The following is an 18,440-nucleotide window of genomic DNA, read 5'->3' on the forward strand; positions in this document are numbered from 1 at the left end:
ACTGTAATTAAAGTTGTTTCAGTGTTTTTTTCTTTTTAATATTAATCATGATTCCAGCTATAGCATTGGATAAAACATGCCAAAAGTTCCTTTTTGTCTTCAGAATAAAATTATGAAAAGAATATTTGGTAGAAGGAAGCCTGGCAGAGTAGAGGAAGGGAAAAAAGAGGAAGGAGGGAAGGAAAAAGAAAGGCATGGGGAGAAAACTGTGGAATGAAATCTACTTATTATGCTATTTTCATGTACAAACACACCATGGTCAATCAATAAATCAAATCATTCTCATAGATTACATGTACATATATATCACATTCATTAAAAAAATGACAATAATAGAAGAAAGATCAGGAATGTAGAGCAAGTAGATGAGAAGGAGGAGGACAAAGAAGCTATTCAGGAATGATCTTGATCCATGTTATGAGCATGCATAAATTTGGCATCATGAATCTTGCTGTCATGTCTCATTATAATGCACCAAAAAGAATTTTTTTTCCAAACATATTTCCCAAGCAGAGAAGTACTCAACTCTGCCCTCTTCAAACCTCACACATCTGACCCCTTGTGCTCAGTACATGCCAGATCCCCTCTCATCTCTTTGACAACCACCTGGAAGGAAAACCTCATTCCACAGATTCCAGGAGCTCTGGTCCTTGAGTTGCTGGATGGGAGCCCCTGGTCTGCTGCTCGTCCTTGCCATATGTGCTTCATCTTGTTGACTAAAAACCATAATCTACATGCAAAATATTTTCTTGTTACTCCATAGGCTAGAGATTCATTGACTAATAAATATTAATTGCTACTTCCCTAGAGCCTGAGAACCCCTATCTATTCTCACCCAGAAATATGTTAGCACAACCAACTGTGCTTACAGTCTGGTAGCCACGTTAGTTTTTGTTCATGAGTCAAATTGAAACAAAACATAAATGCAACAGAGACAGTGGAAGGTAAGAGTCTTAAGGTAAACAATTTTATTTTTTTAATTTCAAAAATTGCTGAAAAATTAGTGCTTTCTATAGTGGACTGGTGAACTTTGCTTTGGCAGAATATGAGTTGCTAAGAATTATGGATTAACAACAGAAGTGATATGTCAATCAGGAGCATCTGAGCCAACTCCCGCCTCACAATCAAAGTGAGGTTACTAGTCGGAGTTATGACAAAAGTGTCCATGTTAATATTCATCAGCAAATGGATAATTCGGATCATCAGCCATACTGAAATGAGAAAGAAAAATATATAGCATAAACTCAGTGACTCCATTTCTATAGAGGTAAAGAAGTGATACCTACTGAGCTCCATTATATTTCCTGAGTGGTTGTAGGATCTGCCATTTCTACTTTGATAAACATTGCCATATAGGAAATGATATTTTAGTTATTACTGAATTGTTCAAGTTCTACTCCCTTGCTGAGAACGGAACACAAAGAACTCACAGAGATAAGAATTCACTCATATTCATCTTCCTTAGCTCTATTGGTCAATCTAGCAAATAAAAAATTCCTTTCTTATTTCAAATTATTAGAGAAAGCAGAAACAGTACGATATTTATTTACTTACTTTGTGGAGGATGACACATCCTTCTCTGCCATCTTTAGTATAAGGACAAGTTCAGATATTGACCAATACAGAAAATATTTTAGGTGTACAGTATATAGCTAGCCATCTCTCTTCCATTTCACTAAATCATTAATTATTTTCTCACCATGCATCACACACAGCATGGTGCTAGATTCAGATGTGGAAAGATGTTGTTTATAAGATAGACTTGCAAATCCCAGGAGCTCACCATATATTATTAATATCTCTATCCTTTAGTAACAATACAACAGAAAATCATTACTTCTGGAAATGTTTAATAAGTATCAGGAATTACCAATTTCTTACCACTGTCTCTTGACATTATATTCCTACTTCAACATTTATTTATATCTATAGTAACAAAAATATTAGTAATGATAATAATATACCTGCCAATGTTAAACACATGTAATCATGGATTGTCTAATCCCCTTTCAAACATCATCTCATTTATTACTATTGTGAAGTAAAATTCCAACAAGCCGAAGGGACATATATTACTTGTTTATCCTCACTTTTAATGTGTGTTCAATGCCAGATTCTATTACCATAAAGCACCCAAAAAAAGAGTAAAGATTTCTTGTGATTATCAATTCTGTTCAACAGGGAGTTTTTCTGCACACTCTTCCCTTTCTTTTGATTCTCTCTTCTCAAAAACTACTTTATCCTCTGCATTGAGATGCCTACAGTTTTTAATTCAAAACTAAATGTCCTCCCAAGAGGCTCAAAGACAAACAACTGCAGTGTGTGAGTTCTGATCAAAACTGCACTGGAAATGAGGGAAAAACTTGAAAATAAACAAAGGCTACATGTCTATCAAAGTTACTTACAGCTTAAAGGTAACATATCGAAAATTTCTGTTCAGGCCATCTAGGACTTTCATGTCTTCTTCAGTCAATGCAAAGTCAAAAACCTATCACACAAGTAGAGAATTTTTAGCCTATGTAGACTGCATATTGGCAATCATGGAAATCCAATGAAATCAGATTGTTGCAGAAACATTTAAAATATGTGACAAGTTTCCAAAGTTATTAAACACATCAAGAAAAACATAGTTATGATGAATAAACATCTGGTGCAATTTTTAAAAAATCACTCTGACATATATTGTATAGGAATTACAGACAAATAAAACTACAGACAAATACAAACCTCAAAAAAAGGTATAGAAAAATAAACTAATGTTACTCCAAGATTACAGTGTCATGCATTGAAAAGACCCAGAGAAATCTAGAGGCAACAATTTGAAATACATAAGATAATTTAATAGTTTTCAAGGATACAGTTTGATTTCTATGTCCTATAAGTGGAGAATAAAAACTCTGATAATGACTTTCTTCAACATTTTTAAGTCAGGAATTGTTAAAGTATTAATTATATCCTCTTCAAAATGCAAAAAAAAATCTAGTTCTAAAAATCACCTTGTCTAAATTTGAGACATTTAAAATATGGAAACAGTTTTCATGAATTGCTAACATACTTGAACATATGGGTACTTAAATCTTGGTAATTTCCTGAAGAAATGGTGAGAGAGTAAAATGTTGATTGTTTAACAATTGAGGAATTAGATAAATAACTTTCTCTGCATTCTTCTTTGAACTTTTCTGTACATTTGGAAAGTTTCAAAATGAAAATGGATGTTATTTAAAGATCATCAAAAGTGTCATTCCTGTATGAATAAACCTATCAGAATTTATACAAATGTCTTCATGAATCAGTTTATTGCAATATATTTAAAGACTAGCTAAACATTGGGAAACTCATATCACAATCATGGAGTATAATCTTTAATAATTTCAACAGTAGATTCTCTCTGAATTTATTGAGAGTTCCAATGCAATATCAAGCAAACAAAGACAATCTACATAGAGATTGGTAAGGTGATTCTATATTCTTTATAACAGAAAAGTAGTCAGAAAAGAAATTCCTGTTTCTGGAAAGTTTAGCTAGTCATTTAAAAATTGTGTGTGTATTTGGATTTTTATTTCACATAATGTTAAAAAAAACCTCTGCAGTTGAATTGAATGTGAGACTTTTGTAAACATATTTAATTTAATTCTGTTGAGTTCCCAGTAGAAGAAAAAAACATGATATTCATCAACCACAAAGTCAAGACATGAAGACAACCATAAGAGAAGGAACTTTTTTCATGAAAATATACCAAAAGGAGAATAGAAGCCCAAGCAGAATTTGAGAGAATATATTTCAACAAATACAGGTGCACCTGAAAAGGAATATGTTGAAAATATTAATGTGGTCAATTGTTTGCCAAAATGCTCCTTCCAATAACTCACATCTCCCAGTCTCTAAACTCTCCTATGTGAATTTGCAGCTTCTTTCACTAAAAGACTGTGTCTATTTCCTCACCACCAGAATATCGCCTGGACTCTAACTTGCCTGGCCATTAGAACTTGACAAAAGCAATGATGTGCCCATTCTTAGCCTAGGCATAAGAAGGCTCTGCAGGGATCCTTTCACTGCCTGGGGACAATGCTGTGTGATGAGATGAAGCCTGCGTCATCAACTGGTGGATGTAAAGTTCTATGGAAGGGAGCTCAAACACGCCAGAAAACAGAGCAAGCAGGACTGAAGCAGAGGGAGCATACTGTCCTGCAGATGCATATGAGAGTTCATTACAGAACAGGAGCAGCCAGTGTAGCTGAAAGACATTCAGTGAGTTCAGGCTGAGCCAAGGCAAAAAGTCAAACCAAAGAATCATGAGATAAACAAATGCTCTTTGAACTAACCTCAATATTGGAGGTGGTTTGTTTTGCTAATGCTCTGAGTAACAGTTCCATAAAGTTCTCCTACTTCAAAATGCAAAGATAGAGGGTGGTATGGGGTAATTAATGATGGTGGAATGTGATGATCATTACTATCCAAAGTACAGGTATGAAGACAAAAATTGGTGTGAATACACTATGTAGACAACCAGAGATATGAAAAATTGTGCTCTATATATGTAATAAGAATTGTAATGCATTCTGCTATATATATAAATTTTAAAATTACATAAAAAATGAAAAGATAAACAAACCATTTAAATGGCAGTTCACAAACTGAAAGCTAACAAGTGAAAAAATTCCAATGAATAAGTACATAAATATTAAACATATTGAGGATTTGGAGAAATGTAACATAATCTCAAAATGCATAGAATAAAAATCATCCAATACACATTATCATTTCAGAAAATAAAAAAGAAAACATACAGGGTTACACAATACATGGCTAGCAATGCTGAAAAACAAATCTCTGTGCTTTAGGCAATCCTCATTCTATGGGGCTACACTGCCTATCACATTGTAGATTAAGAGAACTCACTTCTGAAAGCACCTGAAATCTTTGGTTTCTTTATGTTATCCCATAATTCTTGGATGTTCTGCTCATGATTTCTTAACATTCTCGCTGAGCTGTCTATGTTCTTTTCAAGTTGAAAAACTTTGTCTTCATTGTCTGAAGTTCTATCTTCTAAGTGTTCTACTCCGCTGGTAATACTCTCATTTGAGTTTTTAATTTGGTTTATTGTTTCCTGCATTTCCAGGATTTCTGTTTGTTTGTTTTTCATATCCTCTATCTCCCTATAGAGTTGATCTTTTGCTTCTTGGATTTGTTTATGTAATTCATTGTCAAAGTGATATTTCATTGTCTGAATTTGCTGTATAATGTCTTCCTTGAGACTCCAGATCATCTGAAGCATGTATATCCTGAACTCTTTATCTGACATTCCATCAGCTGCAGGTATTACCTCATCTAATGTTGAATTGACCTATATTGTTTGTGGTCCTTTCTTTCCTTGTCTTTTCCTACTGCTCATGTTTCTTTCTAGCTTTATGAAACTGTTGTGTTAATGGTTTTCCCCTTATATATTTATATTGTTCTTGTATAGCTCCAAAATCCCTCTTTTGCAGAGAAAGACACTGTTAACAGCTCTCAAAATCAACAGTACATCATGTAAGCACAAGTTTTCATTATTAATACATTTATAGTTAGATTCTAAGTCTACAGATATTGGTTTTCATTATTATTTAAGAATATAGTCATTAGTTTCATAAAAGGCATACCATATCTGGTGGCATATAGAAAATTTAATTTCAGATGAAGGATGTTATATTTAGAGGGAAAGGAGTGAGGATATGAGGTTAAACTAACTTAGCAACTTTGGAGAACTCTAACCAATAGACTGGTAATTTATAGACAAATGTATAGATTCAACCTCCTATCTGTATTAAATAGTTACCCTATGTAGAGATAGCAAAAGTTAGGAGGTTGAAAGTGGGATAGAGGGAATATGAATGAAGAAAAGAAGAAAAAAATAACAAGGAAAAAAAAGAGAAATAAGAGAGAACGAAAAAGGAAATAAATAAGATAGAAATAAAGAAAAAATGGGGGTAGGTGGGGTATATGCAGTTCCTCTATATTATATTACTTTGGTAATTCGGTTGTTCATGCACAGTTCTTGGTTTCACATATGTTGAAGTTGTGAAAGAGAGAGAAGAAAAGAGAGAAAGAGAAAAAAAATTCTCTCAGAACACTGTTTTCCTTGCTTCCAGTAGGTGGCGTTGTCTATTCCTAACTTGAGCCTCTGTGTTCAGGGTGGTGGGTACAGCCAGTGTTAAAGGACATGAGTGATTTGTCAAGAGCTTTGTAAGGTTTTGAACAACCAATAAAAAAAAAAAAGATAAGAGGTTCTCCAGGTCTTCAGAATACAGGCAGGCACATTATTATCTCTAATTTACAGATGAGAAAGACAAAAGTTCACGTTCAGCTTGTGGGATGCTGTTTGGTGTGGACTTAAAACTGAGGACATTTTGAGATTTAGATAAGTAACCAAAACATTTTAAGTCTTAAAAATATTGGTTTTGTGTTACACATAGCAAACATATTTTAGGATTGAATCCTCAAAGATAAAAACTTTATTATAATATATGTTCCATCAAGATATATTTCAAAGCAGAGTCGTCTCATGCTTGGGAAATCGTCGGAATCCATGTGTGTGTGCATACATGAACCCTTATCCTTAAATAAAAATCATAAGTATTAAAAAAAAAAGGACATGAGTGAAAGCACCTGAAATCTTACATGCAGAGGACATGCTGGGGATATTGACTTGGCCCAATAACATCCTTACAAGTTTCAAAGAAGCACACATGTGAAGGACACTGTGTAAGAACACACATTCCCACAGCCCTCCTCTCTACCTGAATGTTCTCTTTTATTTCATTCTCCTTCAAACTCTGGGCCAAAACCACAACTCCACGCTGCAGCTGGTAGCGGAGGGCAATCAGGGCTGGGGATCGTTTGTGCTTTTTTGCCAAGGCACCAAGAACAGGATCATCCAAGAGAACTGGGGAGCTCTGGTCAACCCTGGAAGGAAACACAGAGATGCTGAAGCCCTGAGGCCAAGTCGTGTATTTCTCTTTAGGGGGTGATATGTTTACTGGGGATGGAACCCAGAGGCTTTCTACCACAGAGACATAAGCCTAGTCCTTTTTATTTTTATTTTGAGATAGCATCTCACTGAGTTTCTGAGGCTAGCTTCAAGGTTGCAGTCTTCCTGCCTCAGCACTCCAAGTCACTAGGATTACACCAAGCACCACTGCACCTACTTGAAAAACACACTCAGGTCTCTTTGGACCACTCTAAGCAGGGATCCTCAAATGCAGTCCGTGTGCCAGCACCATCAGTGTCTTTTGGGATCTTCCCAGAAATGTAAATTCTCCCCTCTCCCAATGTCAGTGAGAGTGACCTTTTGAAATCTGAGACTTATGACTATAAATAGTTCATCAACAATGGCATTTGAGGTAAACTCCCTGATGTTCTCATTACCATCGTTTTTCTCGTTGAGTTCCCAGAGCACTATAAGCAATCAGAACAATGTCTTTAGATTTGCAGAAGTCCAGCAGTTTCCTCTGGTTGTGATAAACATGACATTCTACCTGCAGTGGACAAGATAGAAGGTATCTCATTCTACTAAATGCTAATGCTAATATGAAAACAAAATGCCAATAAAAAGAAACTGAATTTAAAAAAAATGAAATTGGATTTCAAATTGTGTCATCAATCAAGAATTTGTACAAAGACTCATGAGGACAGTTTTGAAAGATATTTGTGGGTATTTTATAAGTGGCATTTGGGTGAATTTGTTCATCAAAAGCAATAAAACCAGATTCTAGAACTCAGGGAGCTTAGAATAATTCCACCTAACATAATCTGTAATAACAAGTTCCAATTTGAACCAGTCAGTGTGGGAAAAAGTGACTGTGACTTGAACATCTCCCCTATACAGGGCAGTGACAATGGAGACTTGTAAATCTGATGAAACCCTATTGTCAGTCAACACTCAAGAGGTGAACCTGGGCAGACCTCTAAAAACTTCCAAGTACAGTAAACTGGAAAGCAAGATGGGCATGCCATCCCTCTCCTCTCTCTGAAGATTCGCTCTTCACAGAGAGGAGAGGGATGGCATGCACATCTTGGGAGTCTCACCTTTTTGCTTCCTAATCACCCCATGCCTGCTGCTCTGAGCAACATGTATGATGTTGTTCTAGTGTGATGCAAAACCCAGTAACTGAGGAGCACTCTTGGCTTTTCGGCAGGCCTTTGATCTATAAGAAGGGATTCAAGCCTATCTCCTAACTGACTGAAAATGGGGATGTATAACGAGTTAGCTGTTATAATAAGACGGTTTGGAAACAAAAAAAGCCCTGGGAATTGTCATGTGGAAAAGCACTGGGCAAATATTCTGTGTTAAAAGAGCTTAACAAACATGACAGAAAGTAACATGTGAATCCAAGTCACATCTGGGAAAATGGGAAAAGCTATAAAAGATATTTCAGAAAAGCAATGAGAAACTTGAACACAGACTGGGTTTAGACCATGTGAGAAACTTAGTATTGGATATAGTATTGGAAATAAGGTATGTGAGAAATCATCTTAATTCCTAGGAGATGTTCTCTGAGCTCTCTAAAAGTGAATAGTCCAGTCTACAATGCACTTTGAAGAGATTCAGCAAAATATGCAGCAAAAGAGAAGTATGCAGACATACCCACATGAATCAACATTTCACAGTGATCCCCAAGTGAACAATTTTAAATACAGGGTGAAAAACATGGATGTCAGTTATCATGCTCTCAATTTTTTTATGTTTGAAAATTTTCCTGATAAAAAACTTGGGTAACAATAATACCAAAATACATTCAATTTTCATGATTTATATTAGAAATTTATACTGCTCTTTCTCTAAATATACATGTGACATTCATATACATAGAGAGTCATATATATATATATATATATATATATATATATATAAATTTTATGAGCTGTGTTCCAATCAGAGACCCATTACTTCATGACTGAAAGTCTTCAAAAATAAATTAGAGCACAGAACCATGCACAAGGTACATGTGATTACACAGTTGACTTGATATCTGAAAGCATGGAAGAAAGAAATTTAGCATTTCTCAGGCACAAGGCCAACTGTATAAGAATCTAATAGTTCCTGGATGTGGATTTCATCCAGCATTAGTATCACCTCTAGTCCATTAACTTTCACAAGCTCTACTTTATTCTTCCTGTTAAGTGTTCCTGTGGGTCCAGAAAGCTGAAATGGGTGAGAGAAAGGGCACCTAATCTCCACACAAAACCTGACCACTGATCTTCTCTGATTTTCAGTCTTTTCTTGCTCACTGCCCATTTCTATGTACTGGCCTTCTTTCCGACACACAATTCCCTCCACAGCACATTCACCCATCCAGGCTCTGGTCATCCTTCATTGCTCAAGGAGAAGTTCATCTTGCCTCGGAAGTCAGATAAACAACCACTTTCCTCCTTGGTCACGGGTACATCACCTGATGACTCCATAAACTGAACACTAAGATATTTCCCTCATTTTCACACAGCAGAGATACAATCGAGAATCCTCCACACCTTCCAAGACAGTGGCACTAATTTTACACTCTTCTGTTCCACAAAGGCAAATGAACTGGGGGACAGAACCAGTGGACCCCTGGCACCAGTTCAGAAACAAGGAAGTAAAAAAAAGATGGTGAAGAGGCTCAGGGCTCTCACCTGGTTGCAGACAGGCTTATACTTGAGGCCTGGTTTATTTAGGATCATCTCCAGCTGCCTGCGGTTAAAGTTGGACACCCCAATGGACTTGGCCAATCCTGCGTCCTTGCACTTCTCCATGACCTTGGGAGGAAGGGGTTGGGAAGAGGCATTTGTACAATGGATTATGTCAATATAAAGGCAAGGTAGAACCGTTAAGAGGAGCACTGTCCAGAAATGACAACAAAGCTTACAAATTGATTATTTTGGTAAAGATAACAGGGCAAGATATTGAGAGTCAGAGAAAGAATTCCTGTGTCCTTGCGAAATCAGACACCACTGCATGAGGAGGCAGGAGCTGGTGTCCTCAGTCCTTCTCTGTTTTCCTCTGTTACATTCCAGAAATGTGTTCCTCCCCACCACCCTAACATTAAACCTCTTTTAAACATGATTTCTAGACCCACAATTTCAGGAGAAAGCATGACGTGATTGTCACCCTGTGGGCCTCCTGTGAGGTCACTCCTTCAGGCACTCACCTCCCATGTGGCACAGAGATCCACTGAATCACATATATTTTTTCCATTTTCATCTATTGGATAAAGCTCTTCCCCTGGCTGCAATAGAAGTGATAATCACAACAATCTTGCAGAATTCATGCTCATGGATTAAAATGTATATCTAAGGGATGGGACACTTAACCTCCATGAAATAAAGGGAGTATTTTTCTATATTCATCTGTTTAGAAAGTGTTTACATGTGAACGAGTAAGAAGTACATTTAGGTGCTTATCTTTGTGTATTCTCTTATATCAAATTATCTCTATATTTACATACATATTTATACACACATACATATATACACATATATAATTAAATAAAGTAATCTCAGGTCTCTGGATTGGGTCTTCTAGTAGCTTATGTTATTTTTCCTGTCCCTATACATTCCCTTAGGGAAATATCTCTCTTTCACTGTGTAAGTCACTGGTTGCATGGGCTTGATCTCCAGCAATGATGGATTTCAGTGATGACACAGGCCAAAGAGTGGTCTCTTTCTACCTGGACACATGTGGATCTAAGGTTGTGTATATGTAGCAAAGATGGTTATTGAAGTTTCAATTCAAGTTTGAGTTGATGCGAGAAGATGAAGAATCCCTATCAAATACTAATGACCATGAAACTTGAACTACCCCAAAGTTATATGTACCACCAGGGGAAAGGGTAGGACAAAAACGAAGCAAACCTCTAGCAATACAGACATAATGAATAAATAAACAGAGATGTTTCTGAGAATTCCTTCTAATCATAAACCTAGCCATAGTCAGGACTTCTATAATTTGTATAAATTGTTTATATTAATTTATCACAGAATCTTAATTCAAACATCAATGATAATGATGGTCATGGCTGAAATTATTATTATTTTTTTAATATGATATTATTAACCAGAGCCCTCCTGCTGTATATTAGATTTCAAGACTTATTCACCCTGTATAATGGCTGAAATTAAATAGGTTTGATGATGCAAATTGCCTACCTTTAGTGCTACTGGGAAATGAATAAGGTAGAGGTCAACATAATCAAGATGAAGTTTTTTCAGTGATCTTTCCAAACAAGATTTGACAAGTTCTGGTCGAAGAAAAGTGGACCAAAGCTATAGATGTTAAAGAAAGGAAATTATACTGGATTAAAATATCATGAGTATTTGAAACATTTAACTTCAAATTGAGACATTTATTTGTCTATTCATTGGAAACTGTTGATCACAGGGAAGATATTCTTTTCAGGTTTTGGATTTCTACTGATCTGACCTATTCTTGTAAACTGGATTATATTTTGGTTATTAATAGTCAATCAATTGAACTATGGAAGGAACTATAGAAGACATATAATTTTTATCAAACAATAACATTATTTGATAAAAATTGGGTTCATAGAGATTACAAAGCTATAGCTAGACTATCTCATCCATTCAACACATAAAGAATTAGCATTTTTTAATTTAAAGATCTGAAGGAAAACACATTTTGAACATTTTAATAACCAAGACAATTTAGCTAACAATTTACTACAAATTGTTCTTTGATAATAATGAATATAAAGTTGATATTCAGCATAACAGGAAAATTTTAAAAGTCAATCAGAAGACAATGAATCCATAATCTGGTCATAATTCTGATTCCACTACCAATACAAAATCATATCATCGATTGGAGAATCAGAAAAGTTAAGAACTTTAAAGTCATAAATTTGTAGACTGTGAGTAGGAATTCATAATCTTTCTGTTTTTGATACTGTATTTTTATGCAAATACACATTTTACAAATAATCACTTTCTACAACAACTGGTAACACAACACAATTTTCACATCTTTATATCACATTAAAATAATTTTTACACTAGTTAATACAAGAATATGGCATCCTATAAGCCTCTTACACTGTATACACAATACCTTTGAAGTATAGAATATGTCTTCTCTCTTCACAGTGCCATCTGCAATCTTGCTTCTGATGGCCAGTCCTACCTCCTCTTCTACTTCGTATGCATAAGCACAATCAATATGGCGGAAACCAGCTTCTATAGCTATTTTGGTGGCCTCTGTTGTCTTACTATTAGGAACCTAGAGTTACAACCAAAAGTATTTGAGAGTCATATAATGAGAGGTAACTCATAGTGAGCAAAGGAGGACAGGCTGCTAGACTGGAAGGAATTTTATATCCCAATGTTTTCTTCAGACTACCTAATTATGTGATAAGGTGCTAGTCCCTTGAACTTTGAATGCCCATTTTTCCTTATGTAATACTTAAGGAAACAGCCAAAGTACAAAATTGAATATCTTGGGCCAAAATAGTGACCTCCTGAAACTCATCTTTTGCCCATGTCTTGTTTTAGTTCTTTATTTGGGGTAATGTCCCTCAATCACTTTGGGTATTTCCTAGTTAATACAAGAATCTGGCATCCCACAAGCTCCTTCAGATACAGAAATCCTAGTACACTCACATCAGAGAACCCTAGGAGTGACTCAAGTTCCTTGAGTTTCTGGGAGAATTCACAGAACCCAGCATACAGGTATAGACATGTTATCATTTATTTGATAAATCACTAAGTAAAATTAATACAGGGAAAGAATGTATGAGATTGATTACAGAAAAAATATTATGCAAAGTTCTATGAATCATCTCTAAATAAAGATACACAAATCATATTAAATTCCTAATAATGTGAATTTTGAACCACTTGGAAAATATTTCCTACAAGAAAATATGTTGAGTTAATTTTCTAAGATTTTCATATACTTGTTGACTGTTTGTTCCTCCTGTTTGAGAAGTGTCTGCTTAATTCTTTTGCCCACTAATTTCTTGGCATTAAGTTTTTTTGATTTCTTTTTATATTCTTGAAATTAATGTCTTATCTACACTGTGGGTGATAAAGTTTATCTCCAATTCTGTAGAATCAAGAGATTTTTTTTTCTAGTTAAATTGACACTCTATGCTAGGACACAACACAATTCCACTCTCAAAGAAAGATAGATATGTGTGTGTGTGTGTGTGTGTGTGTGTGTATACATATATATGGTTCATACATATACATATATATAGTTCTAAAGAAAAGGGTAAAACACTATTTCCCTGAATATTTCTTTCTGTTCCCCAAATCCTAGCCAAATTATGAAATAATGAGAGCAAGCCTGAACTTCTTCTCCCAGATATTTATTATCTCTAAGAACCTTGACTTCTTCTTCTGCACATTGGAAATGAGGGCAAGGTAATGTTACCTGTGGAAACATGCTTTTTTTCTTGTATGCCAGGACAGTTGCTCCTTGGCATGTTGGTGAAATAAGCAAATTAAGGAAATAAATGTTGATGATGTCACTGCTTCTGCTGCCTAACATATAAACCGCTCTTTGATTCTACAGAAATGGATCCACAGTGCAGAAAAAGCATTAATTTCCAGAATATATATAAAAAAATCAAAAAGCTTACACCAAGAAAAGAAAGTAAAACCCAGTAAATTAATGAGCAAAGGAATTAAACAAACACCTCTCAAACAGGAGGAACAGTCAACAAGTATATGAAAAAACATTCAACATCTCTAGAAATTAAAGAAATTCAAATTAAAACTACACTGAGATTTCAACTGACTCCATTCAGAAAGGCAACTATCAAGAATATATTTTAAATGGGAAAACTGTGAATTATATCTCAATAAAGCTGATTTAAAAGCTTTAAAAAAAAGAATACAGTAACAGGGAGGAGGCTCTAGCTCAGTGGTAGAGCGCTTACCTCTCACATGTGAGGAACTGAGTTGGATCTTTAACACCACATAAAATAAATAAATAAAGATATTGTGTCCCTCTAAAACTAAAAAATATTTTAAAAAGAATACAGTAACATTTGGGGCAGTGACGTGCAACTATCATCCTAGCTTCAGGAGGTTGAGACAGGAGGATGGCAAGTTCAAAGCCTGCCTCAGTAATGGAAAGGCACTAAGCAACTCAGGGAGACCCTGTCTGTAAATAAAATACAAAAAAATAGGGGTGGGAACTGGGCTCAGTTGGTTGAGTACTCATGAGTTCAATTCCTGGTACCAAAAAAGAAAAAGAATATAATGACAATAAATGTTGGTGAGGGGGAATGTAAAGAAGATGGTACACTGTACAGTGCTGGTGATTGCAAATTGATGTAACCATTCTGGAGCACAGTATGGAAATTTTCCAAAACGATAGGAATGGAACCACAACTCGACTGGGTTATCCCATTTCTCTGTATGTATCTAAAGGAGTTAAAATCAGCAAATCAGCGTACTACAGTGAAGCATCCACATCAATGTTTAGAGCAGTGGAATTCCCAATAGCTAAGCTAGGTACTCTTCAACAAATAAATGGTTAATGAAAATGGGAAAGACACACACAATGGGATATAACTCAGTCATTAAGCAAAATGACTTTACAACATCTGCTAGTCAATGAATGGATCTGGAAACTATCATGATAAGTGAAATAAGGCAGTCCCACAAAAACCAAAGGTTGAATCATCTCTCTGATAAGTGCATGCTAACACACAGCAAGTGGGGAGGGAAAGGAAGAACAGAAGTTTGGAGTTATAGAAAAAGAAGAATGACAGAAGGAGGTGGGAATGGGAATAAGAAATACAGTAGGATAAATCTGACATAACTCTCACATGTTCAGGCTGGGGATATAGCTCAGTTGGTAGAGTGCTTGCTTCACATGCACAAGGCCCTGGGTTCCATCACCAGCACCACACATAAACACACACAAAAAAAATTTTCGTATGTTCATATATGAATACACCACAGAGAATCTCCACATCATGTACATTTAAGACTGGGATTCTAATTAGAATAAGACATACTCCATGTTTGTATTAATATCTCAAAATCCACTCTACTGTCAAATAACTAAAAAGAACAAATAAAAAATTTGGGTTAAGAGCCTTCTGTTTGTGGTAACTAGGATATAACTGAGGGTACTGTGGAGAAGATAAGTGTCACTCATCCAACCAGGGTTCACAGGACAAAATATCATGAGGAGAAGGAAGCTCTGCTTAGCAAAGCAGTGTGAGGGAGGCAGGTGCTGTGGTTCAGCCAGTCAGTGCTGGACCCTCCCCATAAAGACTCCTCAATAAGCACTAGTGCCTTGTATGCAGTCTCCAGGTATTTTCTTTGGTCTTTTGGCAATCCATGCTACTGCCCTGGAACAACAGGACTATGAATATGATTGCAGAATATGTAAATAAGCACCACTGTTTAGACTACTTAGGGACAGCAGCAATCCTTGTGTGTTATAAAAAAGTGAAAAATCAAAGTTTCCAGAGGCCACCAGGGGCCAGATTGATAATAGGCTCTTGAACAAACATCAATGTGCTGTGTCACCTCTGGTCCACAACTGTATCTCTGTAGGACAGAACTAAACACTGGCCTGAAAGAAAATATATACTCTAAGGATATAGACTGACAGAGAAGAAATTATAATCATCTTGTAAGGGATAATTCACATAAGCATCAGCCCTTAAAGCTCACTCTCTATGGAAGATAAAATAAGAGTGAAATGGAAAAAAATGCATCATCTACAAAATTTGAATGATGTTTTGAAAGTTCATTTGTTCAAGAGTAAAAAGGCAAATCAAACATGCTGTTTTCTATTTGACAATTTTCTTTCTTTTTTTTGTCTTTAAAGGTTGTTTTAATACAGATGTATCAAGAAGCAGGTGCCAAGATAGGATTAAATATGCAAGAATTTTACTAAGGAAAACAAATTGTTAGAAAAAAGTGAAGAGGAGGCTGAGGAAATCCAGGAGAACATTCACCCCACATGCAAGTCTGACTCTGAGTGAAGGAGAGACAATCTCAGATGGAGATTTGCCATAGATCACTGTACAGTCAAGAAAAGTCCAGCAAATCTAGCAAAGGGTTTTTAAGCCAAAACTGGCCATCAGAGAAGTCTCTTGTCTCACAGGAAGATGTGTGTATTAGAATCTCTCCTGCACTGTCACTGGCTGCAAGCAGCCCCAGGTAATGGTGGCCTCAGAGCAATGGATTTCAGAGCAGAGCAGCTGGGGCCCTTGTGCAGTTGTACTTCCTGCAGTTGGAAGTCTGTGGGACACGTTCTCACGCTGGTCTCAGAAGTGAAACCAAACAAGTTATAACTTATAAGTGATATGACAAAAAGAGGACAAGCACCAAACTGTACTTAAAATCTTTTTACCACAGGAAAAAAAGTATAATGCTTAATGGTTCTAATGTTTTGAATTATTATGTACTAAATATTAATTTGACTATTTCATTTTTCTATAATTTATAACTGATAGTTTTCCATGTTTTTTGGGGGGAGGGGGTAGTAACTGGGGCACTCAACAACTGAGGCACATCCCCAGCCCTATTTTCTTTTTTTTTTATTGATTGTTCAAAACATTACAGAGCTCATGATATATCATCTTTCATACATTTGACTCAATTGGGTTTTGAACTCCCATTTTTACCCCAAATACAGATTGCAGAATCACATATGTTACATACTCACATTTTTACATAATGGCATATTAGTGACTGTTGTATTCTGCTACCTTTCCTATCCCCTACTATCCCCCCTCCCTCTCCTCCCCTCCCATCTTTTTCAGAAGCTTTCTTTTTCCATGAAATCAAATTGAATGCAATACTCAGTCCTACCACCTACTGCTAATACTAGCCATTATTTCTCAGGTGTAAGGGCACGTGAACTACAGCCGAAGTCCTAGTGGTCTCCTTCATGACACTTTGCCCTACAATGTAACCAGGTCCTCTTACGTGTCTTACAATTGCTCTCTGGATTTTTCCTTAAGTCATGCAGAAGAAAAAAATGCTATATTCAAAGTTCAGGAACTAATATCACACAATTAAGTGTCCAGAGTACAAAATTAGTTCCAATCTAGTGAACTTGGCTTGCTCCACTTTAGATTGTAATTTGTCAATACAACACACATGAACAATGACCCAAAAATGACAAATACACTTCCTAAGTTCCAGTCCGACTTCTCAGGGTTTTATATTATACATTCAGCTAAATTTACTGCAGTTGAGAGCACATGAAAACTCTACTCAGCCAAGGTCCAACATTTTCTGTGAGATGCTGAAGCCTTCCTCACCGTGAAAAGTATTCCCCATCATTTATTCTATGCTCCTCAAGTACCTTTAGCAACACAGATGTCTCTGGATCTTGCCTTCTTGGAAGGAAAAAAAAATTCCCAATGTATAGAAATGAAGAGAGAAATTAATCCCAGTGCAAGCCAATTGCTGACATTCATCATTTTACCAAGTTGGAAAATAGATTAAAATGTGGTGGAGCAGTGCCCAGAATACTCAATAGGTGACCACACCATCAGACAATGATGCAGAGCAATGTCCAACCATTTTCTCTCCTGTCCATGGTGTAGTTTTAGCCTAAAGAAACAGAAGCACATGAGCCCCCCACAATCACACAGGAAGCAAGTAACTTAACCACTCAGATTGGATTCCATTCATCATATGTCTGATTTTTTTGAACCCTCAACACAACCCCCAACTGTTACCTCTTGAGGTTTATAGGTGCCAAAGCCCAGTCCAGGAATGAAGTGACCATCACTGAGCTGCACAAACTGATGTTTGGAATTCATTGCTGTCACTCCTCAGCCTAAGCTTCTCCTTCTGCCTTTAGAAGTTAATAGATGGAATTCACAGTCCCGGCTGCTTTCTAATGATTAACCAAATCTGTTGCTGTGGGTCACTCAGCTATCTCAGTCCCAGCGGGTGTAGGGCACGTGGAGTCAAAACACCGGGAGCTGGTGAAAGCAGGCAGGTGGCAGACCTCAGTCGACCTCCAGCAAGCTCATTTAATGCGGAAGTGGTTACAGTTGATAGAGGGCACGTTCTCCAATCATACATAAGCAAACAGGTTATATAACATCTAGAAGCCAATCATCTTAATGTAACCGCACTAGGAGGAAGTTCTAAATATTGCTACACAGACTGGAAGGATCATTGTCCCGATGAAAAAGAGCTTTATGAGTTGGGGGAATCATGCCCCGAGGCCCTTGCCTTTCAGTTCCCTGGCAACGCTGACCTCAATCACTGAGAATGTGCTGGAGCCGCAAACCCTGAGTTACTCACACACAAATCTATTTGCTGTCTCACATTTAGCCAAACTTATTCAGGGAGAGTGAGATTAAAGTAACATTCTGCGTGTAAGAGGAGGACGGGAACCAATTCACATTTTTCACATGGGAAAAAATTTCAAGAAGATTACTACATAGTCATAAAAATGTGTTCATTTTTAATAAATT

At 36.4% G+C, this 18,440-nt stretch overlaps 1 protein-coding gene across 1 annotated transcript; it reads right to left on the bottom strand.

Moving 5' to 3' along the window:
- Positions 1-945: 945 nt before the first annotated feature.
- On the bottom strand, positions 946-18,002 carry LOC101954786 (aldo-keto reductase family 1 member C1). The gene is made up of 9 exons (XM_005320322.5): positions 17,691-18,002; positions 12,080-12,247; positions 11,161-11,277; positions 10,164-10,241; positions 9,649-9,771; positions 7,405-7,514; positions 6,777-6,942; positions 2,406-2,488; positions 946-1,211 (listed from the first exon to the last, which is right to left on the bottom strand). Exons 1-9 carry the CDS (start codon positions 17,772-17,774, stop codon positions 1,169-1,171), a joined length of 972 nt encoding a protein of 323 aa, XP_005320379.1. The 5' UTR covers positions 17,775-18,002; the 3' UTR covers positions 946-1,168.
- Positions 18,003-18,440: the final 438 nt, after the last annotated feature.

The sequence above is a fragment of the Ictidomys tridecemlineatus genome, chromosome 10 (assembly GCF_052094955.1).
Source record: "Ictidomys tridecemlineatus isolate mIctTri1 chromosome 10, mIctTri1.hap1, whole genome shotgun sequence".
Lineage (NCBI taxonomy): Eukaryota > Metazoa > Chordata > Mammalia > Rodentia > Sciuridae > Ictidomys > Ictidomys tridecemlineatus.

What these genes read in the sequence shown, in the direction of transcription:
- LOC101954786 (XM_005320322.5), bottom strand. Translation starts at nt 17,774, where the DNA reads ATGAATTCCAAACATCAGTTTGTGCAGCTCAGTGATGGTCACTTCATT. An exon ending in AAATAAAAGAGAACATTCAG is followed by an intron (nt 2,489 to 6,776) that starts GTAGAGAGGAGG and finishes CTTGTGTGATAG; the next exon opens with GTTTTTGACTTTGCATTGAC. An exon ending in CGATATGTTACCTTTAAGCT is followed by an intron (nt 1,212 to 2,405) that starts GTAAGTAACTTT and finishes TTCTCATTTCAG; the next exon opens with TATGGCTGATGATCCGAATT.